This window comes from Cyprinodon tularosa, unplaced genomic scaffold (assembly GCF_016077235.1).
Source record: "Cyprinodon tularosa strain WSP-4 unplaced genomic scaffold, ASM1607723v1 ctg526, whole genome shotgun sequence".
Taxonomy (NCBI): domain Eukaryota; kingdom Metazoa; phylum Chordata; class Actinopteri; order Cyprinodontiformes; family Cyprinodontidae; genus Cyprinodon; species Cyprinodon tularosa.
Window position 1 is genome coordinate 943,991 of NW_024039259.1, and position 23,586 is coordinate 967,576.

The window sequence follows — 23,586 nt, forward strand, 5'->3', positions numbered from 1 at the left end:
GCAGGGAAAGGAAGGTCGGGGGTTCTTTGCTTGCTTGATCTTGGTTTTAAAGTTTTTCTGAACACAACACCTGCCCTACATTAACCCCTGATATGTTCTCTGTGTGTTTGTCAAATAAAAGGCTGATTGGCCTAAAAAACTGTATTTCCCGAAGCTCTACAGTCTTCAGGAATATTGCTCTTATTAGAGCATTTCGTGGAAAGTCAAGCAGAACCTTTCTTTGCTCTTAAGTTTGTTTTCCAGTACCAACAGCATTTAAGTAGAGGTGTTTTTCTTTTCTTTAGTACCTTTTAGTTTGCTGGTCAGACTCCTCTGAATCAAAATGAAAACATGAGGTCAAAGGTCGGTCACTGATTGGTTAGGTGACTTGATCTTGCCATTAAAAATCCCACTCCCTTTCAAATACTGCGAAATTGCAATGGAAAATTGATTAAACGATGTTAATCAGACCCAACCCATTCTGACCTGAAGAGAACAGTTTCTGGATGAAAATTGGCTTTAAAGCTTGCCATGGTGTATTTGCCTTGGATTATGTCAGGTTTCTTCACCTCTACCATCAACCTGAGTGAAGTTGGCCCCCCCACCAGACAAAATTGGTGTCAAACATTTGTGCTGGTTTGTGCAGCAAACATTTTCGTTTGTGCTGCTTTGGATTTGAAGATATTAATGAATATGTAAAGGTCAAAAGGTCAACCAGCCCCCCCACCTTATTCAAATTAGACAAAATTGGTGTCAAACGTTTGTGCAGCAAAAATTTTCGTTTGTGCTGCTTTGGATTTGAAGATTTGAAGAAAGTGGCGGGCTGGTTGACCTTTGATGACCTCTAGAAGCATCTCTTTATATCTTTAAAATGAAAGCGGCACAAACGAAAATTTTTCTGCACAAAGCAGCACAAACGTTTGACTCCAATTTTGTCTAATTTGAATAAGGTGGGGGGGCTGGTTGACCTTTTGACCTTTACATTTTCATTAATATCTTCAAAGCCAAAGCAGCACAAACGACAATTTTTGCTGCACAAACCAGTACAAACGGAGCTGAGTTAATTGACACCCATTTCATCTGATTTGAAGAAGGTGGGGGGGGGGCTGGTTGACCTTTGATGACCTCTAGAAATATTTCTTTATATCTTTAAAACGGTAGTGGCACAAACGAAAATTTTTGCTGCACAAACGTAGCAAACGTTTGACACTAATTTTGTCTGATTAGAAGAAGGTGAGGGGGCCAACTTCACTCAGGTCTACCACCTGTTTCAGCCAAGCTGTATAGGAGGAAACACTATAATTTCATTGATAATATCAACTTGGTACGGCGTTCGGTCAGCACTTCTCAATAAGACCATTCTGAAGTGGTTGTGCATTCTGGTCCTGCCTAACACGCATATGGCGGTGTAAAGCCTTTGAAACTTGTGTTTCTTTTCTCCTTCTCCTCTTCACTGATTTGTTTTGACAGGTTTCTCTTTGAATGCATTTTGCATTTAAACAACAGAAACAAAACATTTCCCATTTGAGATACAGCCATCGACATTATGTGCAATTTGGAGATGTGTGTGTCTAAGGATGGCACTTTTTGTTGTTGTTAAGGATTTGGTTTAGAGTGTACAGATTGACTGTTTCACCTAGGGCTGGGTATTGTTAAAAAAATTTCGGTTCCGGTACCAATACCGATACCTTCACTTCGATACCGGTTCCTGAACGATACTTTTTTCGATACCAGTTTTATAATATCAATTCGAAAAAAAAGAAAATTACACAACATAAAATAGTACAAATCTTGAGTTTTATTTTAAGCTCTGTTTTTCCATTTACATTTTTCCTCTTACATAAAAAAATAAATAATTCAGTGTCTAATATTCACTGTTACATTGTGAGGACCTTTTTACTTAGCAGTTTTCCTTTAGAAAAATTACCATGTCTGACAAACAAGCCCGTTGAATGGGATCCTACTGACAGCGCACCGCTGGTATGGGGGGGGTCTGAGCGGCTCCGACAGAAATATTGAAGGCAGGATGAACTGACTGCACTGATTACGTTTTCAGGTGGATTTTCCCACTTAAAAACATAATAAAACTACTTTATTCCCACTGATCACAGCAAATATAGCTGCAAGGCAAATAAAGGATAGAGTAGCTCCGCCCAACGCGCGTCTGACCCACTTTGCGACCGCGCAGCCAGAGCAGCAAAGCTTCTTCAGCAGCGCGTCAGAAGCTGGTACAAGCAGCAAAAATGAAGCAGCAGACGAGATTTTGCTGCTCTTGCTGCGTCCAGTTTGAAAGCAGCATGATTATGGAGAGATATTTGTGCCATCGGTTTGAGCGCGCAGGAACCAATCCGAGCGCGCAGTGAGACAACACGCGCGCGCGCAAAACCGGTCTGGCGCGCGCTCAACTCTGAAAAACCCTCTCAACACACTGTTCTCGCGCTCAGTTTCATCTCTGCGCGTGCTCGAATCCGTCTCTGCTCGCGCTCGCTCGACCTGCTCTCTCTCCGCGCTCAACACCAGCTGTGCGCTCAGCTGTTTCTCCGCTCGCTCGACTCTCTGCGCTCGCAACTTCAGCAATGTACACTATATTGCCAAAAGTATTTGCTCACCTGCCTTGACTCACATATGAGCTTAAGTGACATCCCGTTCCTAATCCATAGGGTTCAATATGACGTCGGTCCACCCTTTGCAGCTAGAACAGCTTCAACTCTTCTGGGAAGGCTGTCCACAAGGTTTAGGAGTGTGTTTATGGGAATTTTTGACCATTCTTCCAGAAGCGCATTTGTGAGGTCGCACACTGATGTTGGACGAGAAGGCCTGGCTCTCAGTCTCCGCTCTAATTCATCCCAAAGGTGTTCTATCGGGTTGAGGTCAGGACTCTGTGCAGGCCAGTCAAGTTCATCCACACCAGACTCTGTCATCCATGTCTTTATGGACCTTGCTTTGTGCACTGGTGCACAGTCATGTTGGAAGAGGAAGGGGCCAGCTCCAAACTGTTCCCACAAAGTTGGGAGCATGGAATTGTCCAAAATGTCTTGGTATGCTGAAGCATTCAGAGTTCCTTTCACTGGAACTAAGGGGCCAAGCCCAGCTCCTGAAAAACAACCCCACACCATAATCCCCCCTCCACCAAACTTTACACTTGGCACAATGCAGTCAGACAAGTACCGTTCTCCTGGCAACCGCCAAACCCAGACCCGTCCATCAGATTGCCAGATGGAGAAGCGCGATTCGTCACTCCAGAGAACGCGTCTCCACTGCTCTAGAGTCCAGTGGCGGCGTGCTTTACACCACCGCATCCGACGCTTTGCATTGCACTTGGTGATGTATGGCTTGGATGCAGCTGCTCGACCATGGAAACCCATTCCATGAAGCTCTCTGCGCACTGTTCTTGAGCTAATCTGAAGGCCACATGAAGTTTGGAGGTCTGTAGTGATTGACTCTGCAGAAAGTTGGCGACCTCTTCGCACTATGCGCGTCAGCATCCGCTGACCCCGCTCCGTCAGTTTACGTGGCCTACCACTTCGTGGCTGAGTTGCTGTCGTTCCCAAACACTTCCATTTTCTTATAATACAGCTGACAGTTGACTGTGGAATATTTAGGAGCGAGGAAATTTCACGACTGGATTTGTTGCACAGGTGGCATCCTATCACAGTTCCACGCTGGAATTCACTGAGCTCCTGAGAGCGACCCATTCTTTCACAAATGTTTGTAAAAACAGTCTGCATGCCTAGGTGCTTGAATTTATACACCTGTGGCCATGGAAGTGATTGGAACACCTGATTCCAATAATTTGGATGGGTGAGCAAATACTTTTGGCAATATAGTGTATGTAAATGAACCATACCATCAGCCAATCACACCCAGCTTCTTTTCATCCAATGAAAGCATTCCTTCCTTCTTCTTCTTTTCTATCATGGCGGATCGCAAGCAACTTTAAGGTGCATACCGCCACCTACTGTTCATGAGTGTGTAGCAACATTGTTTTACAGCTATTAAATTCTATTTTTTAATTTTGCATTCTGAAGATAACTAAATAATGCTTTCCTTAATCTATAAACATCCTTTATATTTCCTTTATTTCCCAATAATCCTTTAAGACTCCATTCTTGGCCTGTCATTTCAACTACTCTTCTCAATTTTTCCCTTTCAGGTTCATATGTTTTACAGTTCATTAATATGTAAGCATTCGTTCCAAATACTACATCCGGTTAGATGAAAAAAAATACATAAATAAATAAAAACACAATCAGGAAAATCAAACAACTCTTACAGTTATTTTGTCAACATTCCTAAGATAGTACTATAAAATATCTTGAATTATCTCAAATAAACTTCAGTAAAACAGTTATTAGATCATTGCCTCATCCATCTCTTTTACCTGCTATTGACATGGATTTAAATTTGATGTTTTAAAAGAAAAATAAGGAGGATATTTCAGGTTCCAGTATGGTTCAACAATATATAGATAAAAAATATTATGGATATGTTAAATTTTTTATGGATGCTTCAAAATATTCCAATATTAGGAATGGTGTTTTGTTTTAGTTTCATAATTTATTTTTAAATCGGGTAAAAGAATCAGTGATGGAATTCAGCCTACAAAGGAGAAATGTTTTGGATCATATTGGCCTTACAATGGATTGAAGAAATCGTTCCATTAAGAAGTTTAGTTTGCTCTGATTTTAGATCAGCGACTGTTATATTAATTTAAACGCAATTATTCAGACAGCAGACCTGATCTGAAATTTAACAATTATTATTTAGAAGACCTTTTACAGATGGACTCTAAATAAGAGGGTTATTCTTTATTATATATATTAAAAAGAATAATTTGATAAACAGGATTTTTCAGTTGGTGGCGGTAATTGTTGTTTGCCAACCTCCATAAAAAACAACAAAAAGAAGAAACACCCGCCACAAAAGCTAAGAGTAAGGCCAATATGATCCAAAACATTATCTATATACTGTTGAACCATACTGGAACCTGAAATATCCTCCTTATTTTTCTTTTAAAACAGCAAATTTAAATCCATGTCAATAGCAGGTAAAAGAGATGGATGAGGCAATGATCTAATAACTGTTTTACTGAAGTTTATTTGAGATAATTCAAGATATTTTATAGTACTATCTTAGGAATGTTGACAAAATAACTGTAAGAGTAGTTTGATTTTCCTGATTGTGTTTTTATTTATTTATTAATTTTTTTTTCATCTAACCGGATGTAGTATTTGGAACGAATGCTTACATATTAATGAACTGTAAAACATATGAACCTGAAAGGGAAAAATTGAGAAGAGTAGTTGAAATGACAGGCCAAGAATGGAGTCTTAAAGGATTATTGGGAAATAAAGGAAATATAAAGGATGTTTATAGATTAAGAAAAGCATTATTTAGTTATCTTCAGAATGCAAAATTAAAAAATAGAATTTAATAGATGTAAAACAATGTTGCTACACACTCATGAACAGTAGGTGGCGGTATGCACCTTGAAGTTGCTTGCGAACCGCCATGATAGAAAAGAAGAAGAAGGAAGGAATGCTTTCATTGGATGAAAAGAAGCTGAGTGTGATTGGCTGATGGTATGGTTCATTTACATACATTGCTGAAGTTTTTTTTTTTTTTTTTTTTTTTTTTTTTTTTTTTTTTTTTATTGAACAAAATGTATACAAAATCTCGATGAGGTGCAAGAACAATCCAACATAGGTAGAAAAAGTAAAACAAAAAGACAAGGGGCTAAGACTAAAAACAAGCACATAAAACAGTAAGGCAATTGAAGAATAATAGAGCAGGGATTTAAAACAAAAGAAAACTTGAGATACTGGCAGTTACTTTTCTTGCAGAAACAGATTTCAAAAGTTTCAGTGAGGTGAAATAAAGTTTAAATTGGTTAAGAAAAAAATCAAAACAAGGAGTAGAACCTCTCCATTTACAGCAGTGTATGTGATATTTCACAAGTAAAAAGATAATATTAACCATGTCAGATATTTTACTATCAAGGCCATCAATATAATATAAAATGTGGGTGATGGTTATCTCAGGAATGTCATCAATTTTAAGGGATAACCAATTTTTAACGTCGCTCCATAGTTTAAAAGAAAAGGGACAGGAAAAAAAAAGATGATTAAGGGATTCTTCTGGACCATCACAAAAGGCACAACATGCTGAATCAAATTTAAATCTTTTGTGCAAAAATTCAGCCACTGGGTAAAAATTGTGAGAAATTTTGAAATGAGTTTCTTTAACTTTTGATGAAATTGGCCATTTTACGTACTTGGAGAACGCATTCTCAATTATAGACAAATTGGTTGTTTTTATTAAGATATTATTATTGTAATCATTAAATAATTTAGATTTGAAGGCAGTCACAAGCAGAACATTGTTGCACTTTGAATCGGTCACACTATATTCACCAATTTTTAATTTGGGTAAAGATGAAGTGACATTTGAGTATCGTAGAGTGTTTTGGATGAGATGGATCAGAGCTACAGGGATAGCTCTACATACTTTTAAATATTCATTACAAGAACAGTTCAGTTCAAATTTGTTAGTGAAATCACTATGATTTAACAACATACCATTACTATCCATTAAGTCAGTTACAAATAAAATACCTTTTTCATACCAGTCAGTTTTAAAAATAGATTTTCTATTTATCAATATTGACCTGTTATTCCACACTACAGATCCATGTGGGGTAAAGTTGTGGGTAAATATCATTTTCCAAAAGTGTAAAACTTGCCTGTGAAAATTAGACAGTGTAATATTAATCTTAGTTAATTCAAAATCACATTTAAGCAGAAAATCCAAGCCACCAAGCTTATTAAATATAGATTTAGGAATATGAAACCACATTGAATTGGAATGAGACAAATAGGTCTTCAGCCAGTTTATTCTAAATGAGCCAATCAAAGCCTCAAAATCTAATGCTCTAATTCCTCCTTCATCATAATCTTTAATAAGATCAGATCGTCTTAAATAGTGAGTTTTGTTTCTCCAGATAAATTGAAAGATTATTGAATTGGCTTTCTTAATATTCTTGCCAGAGATAAAAGCAGAATGGCACGGGTAAATTAATTTGGACACTCCTTCAGCTTTGGACAAAAGTACTCGTCCAAAAATAGTCAGATCTCTAGTTAACCAATGACTCAAGGATCTCTTCATACCATCCAAGCAACTACAAATGTTTTCCTCCTCTCTTCTAATAATGTCCTTTGAAATCAGCATTCCCAGATATTTAACCTCAGACTTAACTGTAATGGAGGCAACAGACGTCTCAGAGCTAGAATGGATCGGCAAAAGTTCACATTTATCAATATTGAGAGACAAACCAGATGCGCTAGAAAACATTGAAATAGATTTTAGTGCAACATCTACCGTAGTTTTATCTCTTAGGAAAATTGTTGTATCGTCAGCAAATTGACTAATCTTGAATTCCTTATCAAAAATTTTGATCCCATGTAAATTAGAATTTTTCATAATTAGTAAGGTTAGCATTTGAGTTGTTAATATAAATAATTTAGGTGAAATTGGGCAGCCCTGCCTGATTCCCCTTGACATAGAGAAACTAGGGGTCAAACTCGTTCCCAGGGAAACAGAGCTACTTATATCAGTATAAAATAATCTAATTATACTACAAAATTTTTCCCCAAAGCCAAAATATTTTAAGGTTTTTATTATAAAGCAGTGTTCCAGTGAGTCAAAAGCCTTGAAGAAATCCAGGAATAAAATAAAACTCTCATCATCAATAAAGCTACGATAATCAATCATATCAAAGATCAGTCTAGTGTGATGATGGATATTTCTTCCTTTTAAAAAAGCTGATTGGCATTCATTAATAATTGTTCCTAATCCACTGTTCAAGCGATTGGCATAAACAAGAGCTAAAAGTTTATAATCTGTACATAAAAGAGTGATGGGTCTCCAATTGTTTAAAGATAAAGGGTCTTTTTTAGCTTTGGGGATCAGAGTAATCAGACCTCGTTTCATGGTGGGAGAGAGATTATTGTTTGAAATACATTCCAGCAGGGCCTCAAATAAAAGTTTTCGTAAATCTTTCCAAAAGAAAGTATAAAATTCAGTGGTTAACCCATCAAGGCCTGGAGATTTCCCTTTTGCCATTTGTTGTATTGCTACGTCAAGCTCTTCGATTCCTAAGTCATCTTCCATAAGGTTTTTAAATTCAAGGTTAATTTTTTCATCAGATTCCTGGATTTCATCAAAAAAAGATTGGCAATTGGATTCTGAATACTTAGAGCAATAAAGATTACTATAAAAATTTCTAATTGCTACATTTATTAAATCCAGGTCTTCAGTGATGCTACCATTAATAATTAGTTTCTGAATCTTCTTTTTGGACTGTCTCTGCTTCTCAAGATTAAAAAAATATGATGAGTTCTTTTCACCGTCTTCAATCCATCGAGCCCTAGAGCGAATGAAAGCCCCCTTTGCTTTATCTAAAAAAACATCATCAAGTTGAGATTTGAAACTATCAAGCTGACTCAGCTCTTCGGATGATAAAACTGATTTTGAACATAGAGAATTTATATTGCTTATAAGTTGGGAATGTTTCTGTCTCCTCAGCTTAGAAGCAATTTTGCCTGCCTTTATTGCTGCTGTCCTAACACTAAATTTAAACCATTCCCACTTATTTAAGGGCGACAGATCCATTACTGAAATATCTTCAATAAGTTTCAGGACTTCTGAACAGAAGGTTTTATTATTCAGTAGATTACTATTAAACTTCCAAGTTACGTTTGAAGGTAGTTTGGATTTATTCAGAGAGAGAAACAAGGTAACTGAACAATGATCTGTTAAAGGAGCTGCTGAAATTTCACAACTTGAAATATTATTTACCAGATTATGAGGGATTAACCAGTAGTCTAGCCTGGAGCATTGGCCATTTCCCGAAGGGTTGAACCAGGAGTATTGTCTGATATTAGGATTTCTAATTCTCCAGCAGTCTGTCAAATTTGTATTAGAGATTAAATTTACAAAAATATCATCATAAATATGGTGTTGTCCCCGAGAGGGCAGACGATCAATGGATCCATCTGGAGCTACATTAAAATCTCCTCCCAAGATAACCTGATCAGTGGAATATTTTATTTTCCATTGTTTTATCTTCACTCCGAGGTCGGTAAAAAATATACTATTCATGGCTTTATTGTTGTATCCATATACACACACCAAAATGATCTTATTTCCATCAATCTCCACTATTGCAGTTACCCAGTGGCCATTTGTATCACTGATATGTTCCAACAAAGAACCTGGGAATTTATAAAACATAATCACAACCCCAGCTGAATGCGACGTACCATGACTAAAATAAATTTGATCCCCCCATTGAAGTTTCCAGAATTTAGCTTCCTCACTTGATGAATGAGTTTCTTGCAGAAAAAAACAGTTTGCCTTTTGCTCTTTGCAATAAAGATAAATAGCCTTACGTTTGACAACATTTTTTAAACCCCTAGTATTAAGTGAAAGTAAGGATAACATGCAAAAAACACAGTAGTTGTGCAAAAACTACTCACAGGAACGATGAGCAGGAAAGAGATAACATAGCCAATAACAGCTAAATGGAATAGTGCAATAGCCCTTTAAACAAATACAAACATAAGATACCATACCGGTGAAAGTAAAGAAACATGGCGGTGTAATTAGTCCGGGTCCACTCTTCGATTATCGATCAGGGCAAAACCCTCCCTCAGGTATGCACGTTTGCCTCGGCTCCTGGCTTCCTGAACCAGGGGCCACAGTTTAGCCCGGGCAATTCTGTCCTCCTTAGAAAAGTCCTCCTTGAAACTAATGTGCATTTCTTTACAAACTTTAGCATCTTTGGACTTCCTCCAGACCTCATCCCGCATGGTTCGCATCCCGAACTGAATGATGACGGCTCTGGGACGGTTGTTGGGCGAACCAGCGCCAGCTTTTTTCCCCAATCTGTGAACGGTGTCGACTGTATCACGCAGCCGATCCACGGAGACAGGAATGATCCTAGTGAGAATCCCAATGATGGTTTCCCGTACATCCTCGTCGTCTTTCTCGGGCAGTCCGGTCACCCTCAGGTTCCAGCGTCTCTTGTAACGAGCCTGGTCTTCACAGGAAATCCTCAGCACTGCATTTTCTTTTTTGAGAAGGTTAACTGTAGCATGGAGCTCTGATATGGCTTTCTTATTAACCTCAATGGCGACAGTATTAGCTACTATGCGTTTGTCAATGCTTTTTAAAATTTCAGTCTGATTGTCCATCTTTGTGTTAAGTTCTCCTATCGCACGAAGAATGGCGTTCGCTGTGTCCTCCTTACCGTCAGCCTCTTGTAGCTTCATTTTTTTCTTGTTTTTGTTTTTTATAGGTGTGTGATCCCAATTCACCTTTTGTTCTTTAACAGAAGGATCAGACGTTGCCCCGACTGATTCAATTTCTTCTATAATAACTTCGTCACAAGCCTCTTGAAGAGCCGATAGATTGTAGTCGTGGTCTGACATGCTAACTTCCATCGATGAATTGCAAAAAAGGAGTAAGAAGGCTGAAAGGGTTTCAAAAAGTGGTTGAACTAAGAATAAAAAACCTAAAACGTTTAAAAGCAAGGGCTAGAGCACAAAATTTGGGTTAAATCAAGGCTAAATAATAACTGTATTTTAGAGCCTGCAAAAACACAACCTCTCACTCCGCCATCTTAGGACCTCTACATTGCTGAAGTTGCGAGCGCAGAGAGTCGAGCGAGCGGAGAAACAGCTGAGCGCACAGCTGGTGTTGAGCGCGGAGAGAGAGCAGGAGAGCAAGCGCGAGCAGAGACGGATTCGAGCACGCGCAGAGATGAAACTGAGCGCGAGAACAGTGTGTTGAGAGGGTTTTTCAGAGTTGAGCGCGCGCCAGACCGGTTTTGCGCGCGCGCGTGTTGTCTCACTGCGCGCTCGGATTGGTTCCTGCGCGCTCAAACCGATGGCACAAATATCTCTCCATACATGATTCACTCCGCTCTGGCTTTGCGCTGCCCACGGGCTGCTGAGAGGAGGATGGTCGCGCTGGCTGCGGTCCGCTCTTCTTGCAGTCAAACACAGAGCGACTTTCTGCTCTTAAATTATTTCCGTGCACGATGTATTGCATTGTGCACTATTAGCATCAGTCTTAATAAAGTGAAGCCGCACTTTTGACCTGGGGGGCATTTTAAAGGGGTTCCGCGACGCTGCAACCAGTTCACAAAAGATACACATGAACCCTGGCTGTAGGCGTGACCACCTGTGTATTTTTCCTGGATGACGCAATCACCTTAAGTGTTCCAGCCAATCACCGAAACTTGGTACCGAAAGACGAGGCATGTTTCGATACCCTGTAGAACCGAAGCATTTCGGTCGGTACCATAAAAGTACCGAAGTTCGGTACCCAGCCCTAGTTTCACCTCTTTGATGGGATGTTTTATATTCCAACCAGAGGAATAGGAGGATGCCATGCCTGTAGCAACTGCTATGCCAGAAATATTAAAGTAATTGCACATTTTGACTGTTACTTGGAATGTTTGTCCTCTGGCTCCTAAGTACTTTTGAACAATTACCTTAATTATTTATGTTCATATATGCTATTGGGTCAAAGACGAGAAAGAGTCACCAACTTGTTGAAATACATATAAGGGAAAACCATTTTCCTCCTCCATGATAACTTCATTAATCTTTTAATGACTTTCTTCTATGTTTATTTTAACTTTTGATGCAAACCTGTATTCAATTAGACACATATGTTTGTTTCTAAGTATATTGCAAAAGTTTTATTTATTAAATTTAAAGCTGCAGAATGTGTCCCATCGTGCGCTCACTTTCAGGAGTTATTAGCTCATGGACGTTAGGACCGCTGTTCTTATTACCTTGAATGTTTTTAAGCTTTTTATTTGCATTAAACATTGAGCGGCATCGTCTGCACTGGAAAAAAACAAAATCTAGCTAAGTAATTTTTTCTTAAAATAAGTGCATTTGTTCTTGTTTGAGGAGATAAGAGACAGTTTGCCAATGGAACAAGACAATTTACACTTTAAATATGAAAACACAATTGCATTGTCTTATTTCAAGTGCATATTATCTAATTATCTTATTTTAAGAGTAAAATTACCATTTCTATTGGCAAACTCTCTCATTTACCTACTCAAATTAAGGGTAAATACACTTAATTTAAGACATTTTCACTTATCTCTAGATTGTTTTTGCAATGTGCATCCTGTCATAAATCCACAGAATAAATTAGCTCCATTCAACATTAGCAGGCATTTATTAAACAAAAGCTTTGTGACGTTTCCATATCTGCACGGATCACATTCCTATAACACCATGCACAGTGTACTGACAGGTTTTCTTGTCCTTCAGGGTCTTTGGTGGGTGTCGGTGATGTCATCTCCCAACAGCTGATTGAGAGGAGAGGATTAGCTCATCACAATGTGAGACGCACAGCCAGGATGATGAGTATAGGATTCTTCTTTGTGGTAAGAAAGGTCATCTTTTTCGCCATTGTGTGTCATTTCACACAATCTATATATTTACAAGAGGTGTCTTTGGGAAGAATAACCTATTTATCTTCCGTCCGACTCTATACAGGAGAGTAATCATTCACAAGCATTCAGGCTTGTGAAGAAAATTATATATCCATTAAAACCTGCTGACAGCTGTACAATCTACCCATTAAAGCTGCGAATTTGACTCAATGCAGCATTTATTTATGTCTCAGCAATTGCCTGAAATCAAGAATCTACCAAACATTTGATCTAACTATAGAAGCACATATTGGTGGGATTTAAATGTGATTAGATGATAGATACCAAGGAAATAAATGTCTGATGACCCCAAAATCCAGGTTTATTTATGTTTCTCATACACTGCAAAAACAATCTAAATATAAGTAAAGATTTCTTAAATAAAGTGTATTTACCCTTAATTTGAGTTGGTAAGTAAGAGGATTTGCCGATGGAATTAGTATTTTTACTCTTTAATAAGACAATTAGATAAAATTCACTTGAAATAAGACAATGCAATTGTTTTTTCTTATTTTAAATGTAAATGATCTTGTTCCATTGGCAAAGTGTCTCACTTACCTCCTCAATTCAAGAAAAAAATGCACTTATTTTAAGAAACAATTACTTAAGATTTAAATTTTTTGCAGTGTATAATAGAAGGTTTCAACACTCCTAATATTATTACACTTATATTTGTTGGTACTGTGCATAAAAAGAAAAACAGGAAGCTGTTTTTTTTTTGTTTACAGTCAGTGTTTTGAATTTTGAAATTTGTTTCTTTCTAATTTTGTATGTTTAATGAAACCTTGCGACAGAATATTAATACATTTTTAGTATAGACTTTGACTAGGCTGCTCTAAATCTTTAATTTTTTAGCTATTTAAATTGAAGATTGCTTTACTGCATGGACATTTTTTACAATCAATGCCAGACGGACACACCAGAAGTTGATAAATAAATCCACTTACCTTAGGTTTAGGTTTCTTATCTACCTATTAGGATTAGGGTTAGCCTTCAGGGGAGGGAATAAACCAACAGTATTAAATTAGGTTAAGGTATTAAATCCACAAATCTTAAGTTTTAGTTTCCTCAAACTTTCTGCTGTGAACTTTTTTTATGTAAAAACTAAATTTAAATTGCACTATAAAATTAAAACTTTGATTTTGCCCTGAAATATTGAATAGAAAAACATTTAAACATCAGAACCAGAATGAAGTTTAATGCCAAGTAGGTTTGCACTTAATTAGTTGGGTGAGCTAACAGATTAAAAAAAAACTAGAGCAGAGGAATTCTGAAATAGAGAGAAGTTTTGACCACAGCAAGCCTTTTTTTTTCTTTTCTTTTTTGTAGAAATTCTGTATATATCAAAAATCGTTGCACCAGTTATTTTTATTTATGTATTTATTAGGCGTGATCCCCTTTGGATTAAATCATGGAATAAAGCAAATGTGAGATTACTGAACTGAAAATGTTTTTTTTCCATCCAAAAGGGTCCAGTAATCGGCACCTGGTATAAAGTTTTGGAAAGACTCGTGGTTGGAGGATCTAAATCTGCTGCCATGAAGAAAATGCTTGTTGATCAGGTGAGAAAAAGACCTGGGATTAGAATTGCATTGAGTTTATTTATTCATGCTTATTTATAATGATCTTATGAGCTGTTCTTCTGTTTCTGATCTGTTTGCGTTCAGTTGTGTTTTGCACCGTGCTTCCTGGGAGCTTTCCTCTGCATTTCTGGAGCCCTAAACGGACTGACAGTGGAGGAGAATATTGTCAAGCTTAAGAGGGTGAGCAATTAGTTCTGATTTTTTGTTTGAAAAAATAATGCTACCAGCAGCCAAATGGGGAAATCTTTCCTTCTCATCTACTGAATCTGGATGCAAAAGGGTTTCTTCTTGTTTAGAATCATTTCCAAGGTGGAAAATGCTGCTTCCTAAAGCCTTCAGCACAGAATCACTCCAAGAGTCACATAAGTAGGAGTTTACTGACAAACCTACTTGGTTTTAATCACAAATGTGTTGACTGATTTTGGGTTTCCAGTGATACGGCGGAAATATGGCAAACCAAGGGGTCATACTTTAAACGTAAAGTAATTAGTGTGTGTTTCTCTGAAATATTTGCCCTCAGATGACATTTTTGGACATATTTAGTTTAAAGCATCTGATCTTAATAAAAATGTTCAGCAAAGACACCAAACAAGTGTCTTTAGGTTTGAGATGATCCCTATTTAGTGGTAAATAGTGTCCCTGATAGGTTTTTTATCATCACATGGAATTTTTTTGTTGTTTTTAAACTTGTGATTATTTTTTTTTCTTCTTTGTATTTTATTTTCCACAAACACAAATCATTCAGACACACATAGTGTTCGGGTTTTAGGGGAGTGGTGGCCTAGTGGTTAGGGCATAGAGATTGGAATCCAGAAGTTCTGAGTTTGAGCCCCACTCCCACAGACTGCCACCCTGGGTCCCTGAGCAAGACCCTTACCTCGACATCCCACATCCTCTGTAACCGCCCCCCTGCACTCCAAACTGCTTGCGCAAAGCAAAGCCTTCAGCCTCAGCTGTTTCTCTCATCCTGTTCCGCTCCAACTTCCTTAGAGTTTGAGGAGAGCATGCGCTATATTAATTATTATTAAATTCATAGGAGCAAAAAATGCGGAAATTAACGCTTGATAGTTAATATGACGCATTAAAAAAATGCCATTCATGTGAAGCTTATGCCCAAATATTTTCTTTTTGTTGTAGATTTTTGTAACAGGGATAACTAGGATCATCCAAAGCTATGTTTTTTTCTCTTCTTCCAAACTCAGAATCTCTTCATCTATTCCTGCAATAAGAAGTTTCTTTTGACTGGATTAGATTAAACTTTTAAGCCCTTCGGTATAAAATAAATATTTTGATGAAGATGAGAAATCTGCTTCCTGGTAGTTGAAGACACAATAATTTGCATCCAATCTTTTAAATAAACAGTGTAATTTTTGGGATATATAAGAATTATGCTATAATTTCTAGTTACCAATCTGTTGTTACTATATTTTAATTTGACAAACCGGATTTTCTGGACGTTCTTTTTCCTGTTTGGTGCGATTGCAATTACGGATCTTGACCTGACCGGACCAGAGCAGAGCAAAAAATAGCTCAGGTCCGTATTTTGACTGTGAAGGACGAAGAAGACGTATGTTGACGGTGACGTGCGGAGGAGTAGCGGTGGATGTGGAACAGCTCTCATTGATTAACAGGACGCTGAGCGCTGACGGAGTATGTGGAATCTGGGGGTTAAACCCACACTGCTCCCCAGGCGCCCCACGATGGCAACCCACTGCTCCCCAAGGGGATGGGTTAAATGCAGATAGTGAATTTCTCCAATCTGAGATCAAGAAAGTTCAATTGTTATTAAGTTTTATAGAAAGATGCCTTTCAATTTTTTGGTTTTATTATTTTTTTCTTCTTCAAATATAATGAGGGAGCTATTTCAATCAAAGAAGATATTTTTTAATCAATATAAAGTTAGGAATCTAGTATTTAAAAGTGGATTTTTGAGCATTAAAAAAGGCCCAGGCAGTTTGACCAAACCTAACCAAAAAGCAGCCTTTATTCTTCACTTGTGAATAATTGTGCAAAAGGAGGAAGTCTATATTTTCTCTGTGGATTTTGTATCCGACCTCTAATGCTCACCCCTCATTGTTGTTAGAGACTATTTCCTTTGAAGAAGGAAGAGGAGGAGGATTGTGGCATGAGCCGGGCTGACTCATGCCTCCATACATACGTGTGTGTTTGAGTGTGCGTTTGTATGCCAGGTCCGAGCGAACTGTCGTGTTGTGCCAGCTGCTCAAACGTCCATCAACGCTTTGCTTACCCAACGTACCGCTGATCACCATCAATTATTTACCAAAGGAGAGGAATGGACCCAAAAGGCCAACCTGGTAAATGTCAGAAAGGACACAAAATAAATGACAAATGAGCTCATTACCACAAGGCCTGGCAAAGAGGGGATGTGAGAGGAAAACTAAAGGAGCGGGCGACTTAACGGGTGTTTAAAAAACAAACGTTTTGATGCTTTTTCATTTTTAATCGGTTGATCAAGTTATCTGTATATTTAGTGTTTTAAATGGAAAATATTGACTGTTTTTTGGTGCATGATTTGACACAAATTACCATCAGTAATAGTTCAATGTTTGCAAAAAAGGGGGAAACCAGGAAATTAGGCTTTTCCATCTTAATATATGTGTTGGGGGATTTTATTCCCCTTCCTTGATTTATGTAATTCCTGTGCTAACATTTGGCCTGACGTAGTCCTACTCAATTCTAGTCAGAATATGAGTCTGATACTGCTCCATAGAGCTGTGATTATGGGGCGTGTTTTGAACGAACCAGGAAAAAAAATGCCTCTGCACTCAATTGGATAGACCTACAACCAATAAGAGCAACGGAGTGCGTGACGTATGTTAAGCGACGCATAGTTGTTGTCAACAAAAATCAAAGCGTGCAGTTGCACGCCTAGAATAAGATGAGCCTTGATCGCGTTTCTCTGTTCCTCTTTTTAAATTAATTTGCTGTCGATATCTTCTAGAACAGACCTAATAGCAGAATCTACACACCTCAACTCTCCAGCGGCAGCCATTGTTGTTGTCACCCAAGCGCGCTTTGGTGACGTGGTTGATTACGTTACTGTTGATCATCTGTCCATCATCGTATAAAGCCCGCCCTGACAATTTGATTGGCCCGCCAGATATTGTGCTAGCATACTCGCACTACTGTTGAGCAATGCCAGACCGAACTTCCCGACCTCAAACGTTGTGGGCGGGACTAAGTTCGGAATGGCACCCAGGCTAGCTAACATTAGCCGGCCTCCCTATCACCACGCCTTTCTCTCTTCCACCAAAAGGGTAAATTCCAACAATCGGGGACTCACCTGCAGGCAGTCAGTAGCTGCTGTTTCTAGATGTGTTTCACCGTTTAATTTTGACAAAGTCAAATAAATGTGATGATAATCATTTTTTAACCATCATTTTTTTTTTTTTTGCGATAATTAGGCCATCTAAAGCATTTATTTACATTCAATTTATTCAATATCCAGTCAAGCTGAAAAACAGAGACTGCTAAATGAATATGTGCAACTTTTTCTTTATATGGACAAAACCAGTCTCCCAGCTCCCTGATATAAGCACCCGGTAATTGGAACCCTGCAGAGGCTTTTGCTTTAGCCAGACGACTGTTTTAATGTTTCAGAGACTGAATCAGTGCTCTGCCTCCATAGCCTCGTGAGACCATCCCGATATCGCGAGCTTTCAAGGTTTCACTCGCAGATCAGTCTGGAGACTCTCAGTTAAAGAAAATTAGGAGCCGTTCACCAAACGAACGTCCAATCAGCGTTGGCTTTGAGGCGGGTTGAGGTGTGACGCAACGAGAAACACGACAGTTCAGTCTAAAGAACATGGCGGCTTCAGCCGATGAAACTAGGGTTAGCGTGGCTATCGAGCAAGTTTTATCGGAATTACAGAGTATTTCTTCACTGAAAGAAGAGCAAAACAGTGCTCTGGAGGCTTTTCTCAGAGGAAAAGATGTTTTTGCTCTTCTCCCGACTTGGTTTCGGCAAGAGTTTGATCTATCAAGTGGCTCCTCTTCGACGTCGCTCTGTTAGTACATCATACTGATTGGTTGATCTGATTGGTTTATTTGGCCCGTCTATGACCAACATAGGCCAATCAGCTAACCGGTATTTACGCCCCTTCCCAAAATTACTTCAACGAAAGGTTTCCAGATGGATATGCGGAGCAAATCCAGCAAATCCATCTGGCGGAGTCAGGTTACTGCCTCCACATTAGAGACTGAAATTGGAAGCAAAAATTCAGCCTCGGAAAATTTCACCAAATCGGTAAGATGATGGTTTCTGAATCTAGCAAGGACTTGCTTCAGTGGAAAAGCTCGTTGAAACGGTGATTATTAGACTCTGTGGACGACTTAAGAAATTTGGGGCCCAAGGTGAAGGCAGGAGGACACCAAAACCAACAAATCAATTATACAGTTTTAACAGAATACATATCCATTATTTGTTTTAGTTTTTATCCCCTCTTTCTGCCCCCTTTTGAACCTTTTCTCACTGGAAAAAAATTGAAATCTAGATAGTTCATTTTTTCTTAAAATAAGTGAATTTTTTCGTTGATTGAGGAAATAACAGAGACATTTTGCCTATGGAACAAGACAATTTACACTTAAAATATGAAAACTCAATTGCATTGTCTTATTTCTAGTGGATATCATCTAATTATCTTATTTTAAGAGTAAAAGCACTCATTCCATTGGCAACTATCTTATTTACCTACTCAAATTAAGGGTAAATACACTTAATTTAAGAATATTTTACTTATTTCTAGACCATTTTTCCAGTGCTCTTCCTTTTTACTTTGTCTTTCATTGTTTTCCTCTCCCCTTTTTTCTCACGGTCTGTATTTCTATATCTTTTGTCTTTTTTTCCTCTACATGTCACTGTCCACACTGCAAAAACAATCCAGAAATAAGTAAAAAATGGCTTAAATTAAGTATATTTAGCCTTAATTTGAGCAGGTAAATAAGATGATTTGCCAATGGAATGAGTATTTTCACTCTTAAAATAAGATAGTTAGATAATATTTACTTGAAATAAGACGATAAAATAGTTTTTTCTTATTTTAAAAGGAAATTGTCTTGTTCCATTGGCAAAGTGTCTTACTTACCTCCTCAAATCAAGGAAAAACACACTTATTTTAAGAAAAAATAACTTATTGAGATTTATATTTTTTGCAGTGCATTTTTGTTTTCCTCTACACATTTTCTTTCTTTCTTTCTACTTTCTCCCTTTTTCCCTTAAAATCTTATTTTACAACAAATTCATCATATCCAGTGACCTATGAAAGAACCCAACCCGGATCTTGTCCTGGAAATTTAACAAAAATAATAAAAGCCTAAGTAATTAATTTTCTCTTCCTCTTTATAGAAAAGAAATACAATTCTAAGCTAACTTTAACAGGACTCATATGCTTTCCCACCTTTAAGTTGATAAAGAAGTAATTATTAATACAACAGAGAAAAAAATGTCCTCTTTGACAGCTAGTAGTGGGCTTCTGCTGCTAGTGAAGAAGTTAATAACTTCGTAACTTTAGGAGCAGCTTTCAGTTTTCCTCCTCCTTTCTCCTCTGTTCTGGAGTAAATACTTCTCATCTTCTGTTTTTTCTAAATATATGGTACAAAAAGTATTCTGGTTGCCTTTTAGCTAAATTATTTTACATAGAAATATATTAAATGTAGAAATTTTATGGCCATCAGTAGTCAGGGTGTGAACTACTATCCATCAAAATGAAGGATGGATTGCAGATGTTCAAAAAATAAAAAGTCAAACAAAAACAATTTGGTAAAAGTGACCTCTATCTATTCAGGAAATTATGGTAAACAAGTGTTGCTAACGCTACATCTACATGAACCTGAACACACACAGGACAAATTCTATCCTGTGTGTGCGCGGATGAGCTCTTTTTTTTTTTGTTATTAAAGTTGAACTTCAGGACAATTTAATATAGATTGTAAATGTAAAATACTTTGTTATGACTCCATTAAAGCATTGGTCTACACAGCCCACCATTGCTGCGAATCATTAATTGATCGCCTCTTCACCAAAAGCAAGATTTCAGGATATTTTAGATTTTAAGGCTATTTGTTGCCGTCATCAGTTTTCACATCAGCAATGACCTAAGAGAAGCAAGTCTTTCTGCATCTCAATCATCATTTCCAAGCGATTTGAAGTCCGTCATTCTATAGTGAGATGGATCACTCACAAGTGGAAAACATTTAAGACAGCTGCCAGTCTCTGCAGGGGTGGATGCTGCAGCAAATTCACCCAAACATCAGACCCTGAAAGTGGAAAAAAAAAAACAAAGACAAAGAGGCCATCTTAGATGCTACAGATCAAAAGTAACGTTAAAGTCATGATGGGATGATCAGAAAACAGATGAATAACTGTGGTATCTTTGGAAGGCAAAGGAAGATGGTCTGTTTTCTCTGAAAATAATATGACGGCAAGACGTTGCTAAAAAACTACATGACTTTTGGAACATTGTCCTTTTGACTGATGAGAAAGAAGATGACGTTTCCATAATTTAAAGTCCCCTTTTTAAGGAAAATCTAACACAGTAATGGAACAAACACCCAGTTTTTGACTCTAAGGCATAGAGGTGGAGGTGTGATGATTGGGATTGTTTTACAGCTTCCAGGACCAGAGGAAGCTTGTTCCTCAGGTATTCTGGATTAAATGCCTGAAGATCAACCCTACATGATTGACCTGCTGGAATCTGAAACCCTTAAGCTTCATTGCTCCTTTCATAAAATATGATAATTTTTTTAACTTTCTGTTTTAAGTAAAATTGAAACCAGGTAAAGATCAGATTATTGTACTATAACAAGTCAAGCAGGGCAGGAAGGCAGAGTTTCTTTTTCTAAAAATTGAGATAAAATGACGAACTACTTGAACCAGCTTCACGTTAAGGTGAGACGTTTACCTTTTTCTTTTATCCTCTATAAAAGCAACCATTTCTTAATCCAAATAACCTCAAATTGGCAACAAACGATTGGCAGTGATGGTTCTAGCCCAAATTAACCAGAAGGCCCAGAATGGGGCCTGTTTTTCCAAAGAAAAGAACGAAGTGAGCCAAAGAGCCGCTTGTAGCTCTGGACAACTCGGATATAGCAGATAAACACTTTGTCTGAATATGATTGATGCTAAATTCTGAAATCATCATTAATAGGAAACTGAAAATAAACAACTAAATTGATCCAGGGTATCAGTCAGTTATGGTTTCTGTGCCAGTGAATGTCATAATAAGAAATCTCTTTATTATTATGTCTTAAGCATGAGGGCCAGAAGGACAGTGGCTCCATATGGCCCCTATCTAGAACTGCCCAAGATGCTTGGATAGAAAAAGATGCGCTTCTATTTGAAAATAAATGTGACCGGAATCCCAAATCTGTCCATGCAGTTTTTTGGATTTTTATAAGTCAAAGGGTTTAACACATGCATGTCCGAAGTGGGCTCTGGAGGGCCCCTGTCCTGCAGGTTTTCAAGGTTTTAATACCTGTTAATCAGCTAGCAATAGAAATCAGCTGAACTGATGCAGGAAAACCTCTAAAACCTGCAGACGGCGGCCCTCCAGGTGTACTTTGGACACGCCTGGTTTAAGACTTAAAGCCGTACATGTATCCTTTGATTTTGGTTGACAAAAAGTTTCCTCTCAGGAATTTCCTAGATTGTCATTATTTTTATTCTGTTGTCATTTTAGTGTCCATCTTCCCTTTAGCTCCCCTTCAGTTTAGGAGTAAAACATCTGTCACTCTCTCAGAATTTCATCATTTAAGGTTTTGTTATGCTTTCAGTTTTTTTGTTAATGTCACAAAGTTTTGTAACAGTTTTATATTGTTCCTGTGCTCTGTTGGACCCTGTTAGACTTTAAATTGGCTTTGTTTTTTTTACTGTGCCAGGTAATCGATCCAGACTGCTCTGAATGCAGCAACCTCGTCTAAACTCAGCTGGAAATGTCTTTTAGTTTTGTTGTCAGAATATTGTGACGTGTTTTAACCTCAGGTGGTGAAGTAGCTTGTTTGTCCATAATTAGAAAAGTGTTTCAGCATAAAAAAAAAAGACAGACCGGGAACATTGGCTCGTTGTTTTTATCCATCAGGACATGTTGAAGTGACCTTTAGGTGGATGACGAAACTTTAGCCTTTTTAACGCTCTGTATGTGTTAACATGAGCTCTCGTTTAGTATTTACTGTGGGGTCAAAAAGTCCCCGCTCTGATTTCTCTATTTTTACACTCAACTTACAAAGCAATATTTATAAGTTTTACTAATATTTTACTTTTTAAATCCATTGTTTTCATCATATTCCAGGTAGAATATCTCTGTTTAAATTGATATTTTTTATCAACCTCATTATTTTGGACTTAATATGTTTAGACTAATAAACTGAGGAACAGATGGTTAATCACTGCTGATGTAAAACAAACTAAATTGTGAAAAATAAATATTTGGATTAAGAGTCTGTAGCCTTGTTGGAGGCAGTAAATCTCAGTAAAGAAAGCCGAATATTATTAGAAAAAATAAATTCTTTATGAGCTGTGGTCTTATTCTCCTATAAGCAATTGCACATTTTTTTTCTTTTCATGTTGCATCACAAATCCTTACAATATCAAATATATGGTAGTTTAATTTTACCTTATTATGTGAGCAAGTAGTCTGATCCAATGTTCCTCGTTCTTCCTAAATCAATTTAAACCACCAGAACTCAGAACCATCCTGTAAACCAGGATGGAAATAACCACCAGATCTTTCTTTAAGGCATGAAATTAAACTGAACTTATTTAAATCAAATGTATTTGAATTAAACTGGAAAAGAATTCGATTTATATGATTTTGTACCTTAGGTGATGAAAGGCTGGAAAAAAAGGCATCCATTGATCCGTCTGTCTAACCATCTATCCATCACTACTTCCTGGTTCTATATTCCAGACTTTAACCTTTTACAAATCATTTGTATTTATTCTGGAGTTTGGTAAAAAGAATGTCCTTTTGTTTTTTTTACTTGTCTCTTTATTTCTGTTGCTTTGGTTGTTACATCCCAAGCGTTTAAATTTCTCTCCAATGCTGCTCTCTTCTTCTGCAAATAGAATACTAATTTATAGTGAGGGATAAGAATTCAAAGCAGAAAACTTGCATCATTAGCCTGATAAAGTAATGGTTTGGGGTGTTATGGTCTGTTTTTTTGCTTTTTTTCCCATAATCAAAGCTCCAGAGATTTATTGAACCATATTGTCACCAATATTTTAGTGCACTTGAATTATTTCCACCTTTTTTTTCTCCTCGTCATTTTTCTCTTCCTCATTGTTCCATTAGGAGGATGTTATTTTGACAATGAGGAAGAGATTCCTTAGAAGCAGAGAGAACGTAGCTCATGTTTCATAAATTAACTTAGCCATTTTTGGGCTGCTTGAAACCAAATAAGAAATTAAATGTATAAAATAAAACAGCAGTTTGATCAAATAAACAAGCAGAAATGCAACCATTTAATATTCCAGCATTAATTATAACC

The 23,586-nt window shown here is 37.5% G+C and overlaps 1 protein-coding gene across 1 annotated transcript in view; it reads left to right on the plus strand.

Annotated features, from left to right (window-relative positions):
- mpv17 (mitochondrial inner membrane protein MPV17) overlaps nt 1-23,586 on the plus strand; it is a 34,915-nt gene that overhangs the window by 7,790 nt on the left and 3,539 nt on the right. The window contains exons 3-5 of the mRNA XM_038304110.1: nt 12,336-12,451; nt 13,969-14,061; nt 14,167-14,262. Of these exons, the coding sequence (XP_038160038.1) occupies nt 12,336-12,451; nt 13,969-14,061; nt 14,167-14,262 (305 nt within the window). The remainder of the gene's footprint in view (nt 1-12,335; nt 12,452-13,968; nt 14,062-14,166; nt 14,263-23,586) is intronic.